At 40.6% G+C, this 9,779-nt stretch overlaps 1 protein-coding gene across 12 annotated transcripts in view; it reads right to left on the bottom strand.

The window, feature by feature from the left end:
• LOC123509836 overlaps positions 1–9,779 on the bottom strand; it is a 194,048-nt gene that overhangs the window by 105,153 nt on the left and 79,116 nt on the right. For 10 of the 12 annotated variants that reach the window (XM_045264407.1, XM_045264400.1, XM_045264408.1 and 7 more), the window contains 2 exons: positions 8,151–8,374; positions 39–83 (listed from right to left, as the gene is read on the bottom strand). In XM_045264407.1, coding sequence (XP_045120342.1) covers positions 39–83; positions 8,151–8,374 — 269 coding nt within the window. The remainder of the gene's footprint in view (positions 1–38; positions 84–8,150; positions 8,375–9,779) is intronic. The other 2 variants (XM_045264411.1, XM_045264405.1) reach the window with 1 other exon arrangement.

Here is a 9,779-nt window from a genome sequence, read left to right on the forward strand (position 1 = left end):
TTATATGTACAAAAGAGGAAGAGGACAATGGTACTGACCAGCACCACTCGCCGCACGTATTCCCGCGACAGGTCAAGCAGCAGCTGTAAATAAGACTTTTATAAGTCACACTCACACTCACTATAGTCACACACCTCGGCTCCTCAATATCATAGGTAGTGGCAAATCTACTCTGTCTTTAACCAGCTGCATTATCGTTGTTATTAAATCATTTATCTATTTAAAGAAACATTTTGCACCACAGCCTATGTGCGTTAGAAACGATGTAATGACCTTTGTTCTTTTATTAGTCTAACTTCTGAACGGTTACCGGTATCAAGTTATTGTTGCGGTGGCCACGGTTGAGGACGTAACATTATGATGAAGATGTCCTGTTTCATCATTAATAACACCACAAGACAGTGTAGTGCTCTGTGAGTTAGCAATTATGCGATTTAAAGTTTGAGCCGCATAGAAGCTTGAAGTCACGGTCTAGCTATTACAAGGTCTTTCAAACAACGCCAATCAGAATCGCGTATCTCTGACGTCAGCTTCTAACGATCTGAAAAATAGTGAAGGCTACATGGAGCGTTTTGAACCACCCTTGGATTCAATATCTATCTCCAGCACGTGCCTTTAGTGAATCGCCACTACATGGCAGCCTCGTTCCTACTTGAAATTGAAGGATCTGAACACAGGTCTGCCATTACCTAGCTGCCTTCCATACCAGCCCCATTTATATTCTAGTCTTATCCAGGCCAGAATCTGTCCTCTTATCAGGTATCGTACGTTAGAAACATTTGTGCATTATTAAGAATTGTTAGTGTAAAACTGATTGTAGGACCCTAGTGAAATGGCAGAAATGCAATAACATGTTTTGTTTTTCACCAGAGAGCAAAACATGCGGGGAGATAACTTATAGTGCCAAGCCTATGGTCTATACTCTATAAGCTAGGTGTTTGGATAGGGGTTTCACTCATTGTTGAGGTCAATTTGACCCTCCTTGGGAGGTAGTGTTGTGAAGGGAGTGGTGCATCAGGTTGGGTGATACCAAATAGGTTGTTAGGCTAACGGCATATTGTGTAATTTGATGTGGGCTGTCGGGGTGCCGTGACATATCAGCCCCCTTTGTGTGTAAGTGATCTGTGGAAATAAATGTAACGCATCAGTAATAAGTGTGTGTTAGTGTTCCTGGGTCCCAGGGTTGCGTTGTGCTCCATCAGCTTATACTCAAGCTGAGTCTCCGAATTAGCCAGTGACTGTTCGCACAGATATGTTATCACTCCTATAGTTGGTCAAACCGCTACAACTACAAGTTGAGCGGGCCACGGTCCTCAGATTGCTGTAGAACGTTCACTGATGTACGATGATTATCGTACAAGTAGGCCTACAGTAATTAAGCATACTGTAAGATAAAAAAAAAAAAAAAAAAAAAAAAATGTAGCGTATATGATGATCTGCAGATTTGTACAGTAAAGGTGAGTTTCACACATGCTAATTTGCGACAGAAATTTTACGTTGGTTGAGTTTCCGACTCAAAATCGGTGCCTAGCGACTGGAGAAACTAGTCGCAAAATAAGACCAACATGGTGGTCTTGTTAGTTGATTTGCGACTTTATTTATGTTGTAACGTCACGAAATAATCATCGAAAATGCTAGAGAAGATGATGTTAGAGTTGGTGAGGGAAAAAGATCACCTCTGGGACCCCAGAAATAAATTATAGGTCATACCAACTGGAGCGTCATATACCACTCGAGTGTCATACCAACTCGAGCGTCAGCGCTACCAATCTTTTTCCTCCAAAAAATTACCCAGATTGATGGCCCCTAATTGATGGTATAATAGGTTATGCCATTTTCATCGTAAATTAATATTTTTCAAGTTATGATTTTTTTTCAACTATCTACCTACAATTTATGCCCATTAACTGATGGTATAATAGGCTATGCCCTTTCTGTCGCAAATTAATGTTTTGCAAGTTAGACTTTTCAACTACTTTACAACTTAGAATCCTACATGTCCATTGAGTCGCCAGCAATTATTAGGGATTCTTTGTTGTCATACGTTGAGTAATTTTTCAGTTTCTTTCCTTTCCTTATTTCATTCCTTGTCATTTACACTGGAATATACTAATGATAGTTTCAACTTCCATCCATCTATTTTTCCTTTTACATATCGTATATCTTTATTTCTTGTCTCAATTTTATTTAGAATTATACCAATTGATTTTCCATATAAACAATCAATCTCTCTCTCTCTCTCTCTCTCTCTCTCTCTCTCTCTCTCTCTCTCAGCTTCAATTATGTTGTCTAGGGAATTTTTTTCCCCGCATGTGAACACTGCTCTGTTTAGGAAAAATTCCCTAAATCGTACCATCGTTTTGACGCTCGACCTATCACCAGTGCGTTCGACTTGGCACGCTGGAGTTGGTTCACACTCGGCTCGTCCATAAACCGAGTTATAGAGTAAAAAGAAAAAAAAAAAGCTTGCATAAATCATCGTTCCACGAAATAGCTGCCACTCTACAAAAAACTGTTTCTCTCAATGCAGGATGTTGTTGGAGGTGAGGATTGAAGACTTGTTAGGATGTAATTAATTGCAATTGTGCATAGCCTACTCTTCTTATGATTAACAATTTTTTATGAGAAATGTAGGCTAATTTAGAATGTGGTAGACACTTCTTTCTTTCCTTTTGCTTAGCCAAGGATACATCCACAGGTATTTTCTTTTCAGTGGACCCTTCCGGTACGCCAAAAGAAGACTGAGCAACCACAGCTTCAGCTGGAAGAAGACATCTTGGCAATTAGCTGTTTGTTTACATTCTCTTTCCGTCAAGGTTCTAACTAGTCGATACTTTCTAGTCGCTATGTGTGACACTTTCCGACTAGAAGGGATGAGTCGGAAAATCTAACGACGTAAAATTTCAGTCGCAAAATGGCACCTCCTCATCTGGAGGAGGTAGTAGACACCTACCGAAACGATAATTTACTACCAGCAAGGTCTAATAGCACTAATTAAGAGGCTGCTGTGAACCTCCATTAGAGCTAGTCGTGATCTCGTTGAACGTTTCCCTTTGTTTCTCACAACAAAAGGGGACAGTCACAGCCTGCCCTCTAGAGACAACTCTCCTTCTTCACACAAAACTACATGCACTTATCACACAAACATCCTTCCCTTGAAATTCAAAATAAAAAAAAAATGGCGACTCCAAACCCAGCCTCTGACTTCCCTCCTGGGGAGGGGACCAGAAATGTTCCCAGGTCAGACTCATCTCTTGATAACGACCCCAAAAGTCTTGACACCTCCCTCAACTTTTTCTACATTAACTTCAGCAACATTAGCGGTCTTAGATCTAGTTTTCAATCTGTGGAACAACACCTCTTCTTTTCTAAACCTCATCTTTTCCTCACCGAAACACAGTTGTCTGAGGTAACTACCTTCTCTGTTGCTTCTCTCTTTCTCTATTCTCATTTTCGTTCCAAAACTGGATGTTGTGTCAATGTGCACAACGACTTAACTTGCTCTCATACCACGCTCTCGAATCTTCCGAGTTTTTCACCATTGGCTTCAGCTCATTAGTCATTCTCTAACTTAATTCATCTGTGCTGTCTATCTCTTCCCTAAATCCTCTGACTATAGTAAATTCTTTGATTATTTAACTTCTAAAGTGGAGCACATTCTGTCCCTCTACCCATTCGATGAGATTTCCATTCTTGGAGATTTCAATGTTCACCACCAGCTTTGGCTTCCTCTCCCTTCACTGACCATCCTGGTAAACTAGCCTTCAACTTTGCTATTCTCCATGACATAGAGCAACTGGTGCAACATCCTACTCGTATTCTTGACCGTCTTGGAGATACGTACCCCAACATTCTTGATCTCTTCCTCACCTCTAATCTTTCTGCTTATGCTGTTACCCTATCATCTCCGTTGGGCTCCTCCGATCACAGTCTCATTTCTGTATCTTGTTCTATTTCTCCAATCCCTCCTCAGGATCCCCAAAGTAAAGGTGCCTCTGGCATTTTGCCTGTACCAGTTGGGGGGGATCTGAGGAGGTATTATGCTGATTTTCCCTAGAATGGTCACTGCTTCCGTATCAGAAACCCAACTCTTTGTGCTGAACGCATAACAGAGTGATAGTGTCTGGCATGGAGGCGTACATTCCTCATTCTTTTTCTCAACCTAAAGCTTTTAAACCTTGGGTTAACACAGCCTGTTCTCGTGCTGTACATGATAAAGAGGTTGCCCACAAAAGGTTCTTGAGCCTTCCATCTCCTGAATCTCATGCCTGGAATCATGGTAAGTCTGTTCTTTAACTTGCCAAACACTCCTTCATAAACAGAAAATGTCAAAATCTTTGAAACTCAAACTCTCCTCAACACTTCTGGTATATAGCCAAAAATCTCCAATAACTTCACTTCTTCATCTTTCCCTCCTTTATTTCATCCTGATGGCACTACTGCCATCTCTTCTGTCGCTGAAGCTGAACTCTTCTCTCAAACCTTTGCTAACAATTCCATCTTGGATGATTCTGGGCTTGTCTCTCCCTCTCCTCCCTCTGACTATTTCATATCTTCAATTAAAATTCTTCGTAATGATGTCTTCCATGCCCTCGCTGGCCTAAACCCTCGGAAGGCTTATGGACCTGATGGGGTCCCTCCTATTGTTCTCAGAAACTGTGCTTCCGTGTTTTCACCTTGCCTGGCCAAACTCTTTCAACTTTGTCTATCATCTTCTACCTTTCCTTCTTGTTGGAAGCCTGTTCCTAAAAAGGGTGACCGTTTTAATCCCTCAAACTACCATCCTATAGCTTTAATCTCTTGCTTGTCATAAGTTTTTGAATCTATCCTGAACAGTAAGATTCTTAAACATCTGTCATCTCACAATCCTCAATCTTGTCGCCAGTATGGCATCTGTCAAGGTCGCTCTACTGGTGATCTTCTGACTTTCTTTACTGAGTCTTGGTCATTCTCTTTTAGAGATTTTGGTGAAACTTTTTTGCTGTCGTATTAGACATATCAAAAGCTTTTGATAGAGTCTGGCACACAGCTTTGATTTCCAAACTGCCCTCCTATGGTTTCTGTCCTCTCTGCAACTCTATCTCAAGTTTCCTCTCTGACCATTCTGTTGCTACTGTGGTAGACGGCCACTGTTCTTCTAAATCTATAAATAGTGGTATTTCTCAGGGTTCTGTCCTGTCACCCACTCTCTTTCTATTATCTTCTTGCCTTATCCACTCCTACATTGATGATACCACCCTACATCTTTCCGCGTCCTTTCAGAGACGACCAACCATTCAGGAAGTCAACAGATCACGCAGGGACGCCACAGAACGCCTAATTTCTGATCTTTCTATTATTTCAGATAGGGACAGAGGAAATCTAGTAATTTTCAATGCCTCAAAAACTCAGTTCCTCCATCTATCAACTCGACACAACCTTCCAGACACCTATCCCTTCTTCTTCAATGACACTCAACTGTTTCCCTCTTCCACACTGAATATCCTCGGTCTGTCCTTTGCTCATAATCTTAACTGGAAACTTCACATCTCATCTCTTGCTAAAACAGCTTCTATGAAGTTAGGCGTTCTGAGGCGTCTCCGCCAGTTTTTCTCGCCCTCTAACTGCTTACTTTGTACAAAGGCCTTATCCGCCCCTGTATGGAGTATTCTTTGCATGTTTTGGGTGGTTGCACTCACACAGTTTTACTATATAGGATGGAATCAAAAGCTTTTCGTCTCATGAACTCCCCTGCTCTGACTGACTGTCTTCAACCTATTTCTCACTGCCGAAATGCTGCATCTCTTTGTATCTTGTATCGCTATTTTTATGCTAACTGTTCTACTGATCTTGCTAACTGCATGCCTCCCTTCCTCCTGCGCCCTCGCTGCACAAGGCTTTCTTTTTCCTCTCATCCCTATTCTGTCCAACTCCCTAATGCAAGAGTTACTAGTACTCTCAATCATTCATATCGTACACTGGTAAACTCTGAAACTCCCTACCTGCTTCTGTAGTTTTATCTTCCTACGACTTGTCTTCTTTTAAGAGGGAAGTATTAAGACATTTCCTGCCTAATTTTGGCTAACGCTTTTTCTTCTTTTAGAAATTTAGAGAACCAGCACATTTTTTTTTTTTTTTAGCTCTTGTCTGGCCCTCCCTCCTACATAAAAAAAAAAAAAAGTGTGAACCCAACTTAACACATGCTTTTCATGCAATAATTCCTGGCCCAGTATATATATATATATATATATATATATATATATATATATATATATATATATATATATATATATATATATATATATATATATATATATATATATATATATATATATATATAGCGTGTTCATTGTCATTGTGAATTTTATGATCCCACTGCAATTATGACTTTCGGTATAAATCTAGGTTTCAAATTTAAATAGTTCGCCTTCAAGGTGAAGAGAGATTGGGAGGTTGGTAAGGATCTTGGACTGGGATGGGGAAGGATAGGAAGGGACAATGGGCAGTGAGGGACGCGTGATTTGTTCCTCTTCCGTGAGGGCCAGACAGTAATCATGTAGTGATGGCTCCATCGTGGGTGTGGCATCCACCGCGGTTCAAATGACGTAGATGCTCATTCGAAACCAAAATTAGCCCAGTGTCTGGAAGACCTTGTAGTAAATAGACCGTGCTTGTAGTATTATAGCCCTTAACACACGGTCGCTCTTTTCCTGCGAAATCACGTCATGCGCATGTTCGACGAGATGTTGTGGGAAATAATAGCACGGCATCTTAAGAATGATAACAATAACTCCACGCGTGGCAATGGGACAACAAAACAAACACAGCAGAAGAAGCAAAATCACCACGCACTGAATGCTCTTAACTGAGCTATTTTAGCAGTGGGAGTCTGTGTATTTGCTTTTCAAGAAGAAGAATGAGTACAGCAGCTGAGGAGGAGGAAAATGTGGATGCGAAAGTGGTTAGCTAGATGAGAAGAAAGTACAATTGGGATGTGAGGTTTTCCACAGTGATGGCTGGTCCAGAACCAAGTCAATCAGTGTGTGTTCCACCTGTCTTCCCCATGTAAGTGGAATCATAATGGGTGGTAATGCAGCAGATGATGATCTCTTGGCTTGATTCGAGGCGGTACTGCCGCGATGGGCCACATCAGAATGTTAACAAGCCACGAAATCAAATCAATGTTTCATGCTCATATTTACCAGTTAAATATGTACTATATAAGATGAAGGGATAAAATTTTCATAATTAAGTAATGATACCTAACAATAATTAAAAAAATAATATACTATAATATTATATTTGATACAGTATATTCACTACAGACTCAACAATTTTATCCTAATCGCAGGGAATCCGCGAGAATTTTCGATAGTTTCTGTGGATGCCACGTTGTGCGAAATCACAGTTCTTCTGCGATATCTCGTTGACACGATGTCGCAGGAAAAAAGTGCCCGTGTAATACCCGTGTGATAACAGTAAATGAATTTAGAAAATAAATAATAAAAGTTAAAGATCATCATCAAACATAGCATCTGTGTGTTCACAGCTATGCTATCATACCTAAAGAAAATGACAAATAAATCTCTTTTTATTTGGGGAAGGGTCATAAATTGTCTATAGCAACTGCAGGATCATTTGACCTTACACACAAGGACGATCCAAAAACATGATATCTTCTTTATTTCTTCTTACTGTGTGGATGCCATATTTCAAATACTTCATTCTGACATTTATATCCGACAGGTTTGATAATCTTCAGGTGTTGTGAAGGCACACGTCTTTCTCAAAAAAAAAAAAAAAAAAAAAAAGTTGCCTCTGTGCTGTTAGTTTCCTGCGGTACAAAACGATGAGTAGTTGATTTTTTCCCCTGCTATGTGAGCTGTTTCAATATCTACATATATATGATTGTTCGTGTTATCACTTGTTTATCACAGGGATGGGCTCAGCCTAATTTCACAAGCACGCGACCACATCATTAACACCTTATAAAAAGAGAATGAATTGGGACAATGAAGTCAGAGATGACCCCACTACATTCCATCTATCTTCAACAAACAAACATTCATTACCACCGCGAACCAGTTGTAGCATTGACTGGTAAGAAAATTTGAAGCACTCCTTCCCATATTGCCCATATATGTCCCCTTACCCTGTCCAGATATACTCACATGGATAAAAGCGGGGTCCTCATCGTCGATTTCGTCAGAATCCTGCACGAGGTCTTCCTCCAATAAGGAAGCAAGGAGGCCTCTGGGTCGTCGTTGCGCGGGCGAGGTTGGGGGCGTGGGAGGCGCTACACTTGGGGTGCCGGCACCGCTTCGCCAGTGTTCCCACAGCTTCCAGCACACCAGCGATCCCACGCCCACTAAAAAAATGACACTGCCCGCCCGTACTGCAAAGAGGACAAAAGTCAACATAAGTTATCATTCTGAGACGTCTCCGCTACTTTTTCTCACCCCTCCAACGGTTAACACTCTGTACAAAGGCCTTATCCGTCCTTGTATGGAGCACTCTTCGCATGTTTGGGGATTCCACTCACCGGAGTTTTGTTAGATAGGATGGAATCAAAAGCTTTTGCGTCTCATCAACTCTCCTCCTCTGACTGACTGTCTTCAGCGTCTTACTCACAGCCGGAATGTTGCATCTCTTGCTATCTTTTATCGCGATTTTCATGCTAACTGCTCTATTGATCTTGCTAACTGCATGCCTCCTCCTCCTCCTGCGGCCTTGCTATACAAGCCTTTCTTCTTCTTCTCATCCCTATTCTGTCCAACTCTCTAATCAAGAGTTAACCAGTACTCTCAGTCATTTATACCTTCCTCTGTTAGACTCTGGAACTCCCTGCCTGCTTCTGTATTTCCATTATCCTACGACTCTACTTCTTTTAAGAAGGAGATTTTAAGACATTTGTCCCTGTATTTTGGATAACTATTGATAATCTTAAGGGAACTGGCAATCCAGTGGGCCTTTTTTTTTTTTCATTTTTCGTTACCTTGACCAGTCTCCTCTCTTGTATAAAAAAAATCAAGAAGGAAAATAAACCCCACACACACACACACACACACACACACACACACACACACTAGCGCTGAAAGGACTGTTAAAGAAAGGTGGATGGAATATCTAGAAGAGTCATGTACTGACTGGACAACAATTTGGTTTCAGAAACGGAAGATCTTGTGTCACAGTCTTATGGAGTTTCTATACGTACAGTAGAGCAATTGATAAAATAAAGAGGGAAGGATGGGCATGATTGTGTCTACTTAAACCTATAAAAGGCATTTGATAAAGTCCTCCATCAGAGACTTATGAAAAAAATAAAAAAAATAGGGAGTTTACAGGGCAAAGTACTGGATTGGATAGCGGACTTCTAAAAGAATAGAGAAATGAGAAAAGTGATAAAGGGTGAAGAGATCAAAATGGTGTAGAGTTATAAGTGGAGTTCACAATGAACAGTCCTGGCTCCAGTAATGTTCATAGTATATATTAATGATATGGTAGATGGGGTTGACAGTTTCATAAATTTATTTGCAGGTGAGGCAAAGTTGCTGAAATGAGTGGAAAATGATATGGTTTGTGAAGTGTTACCTACGTAAAGACGAATAAGATACATGAGTGGAGCAAGAATTGGGAAATGGAATTTTATGCAAAAAAAAAGCAAAGTGATGGGAACTAGGTAAAGTAAAAGAAGACAGGCACTATGGGAGGAGTGGAAATCCAGAAAGCCAAAGAAGAAAAGGACTTGGGGATTACAATATACGATAATTTATCACCAGAAAAAAACACGTAAACATATA

The sequence above is a fragment of the Portunus trituberculatus genome, chromosome 27 (genome assembly GCF_017591435.1).
Source record: "Portunus trituberculatus isolate SZX2019 chromosome 27, ASM1759143v1, whole genome shotgun sequence".
Lineage (NCBI taxonomy): Eukaryota > Metazoa > Arthropoda > Malacostraca > Decapoda > Portunidae > Portunus > Portunus trituberculatus.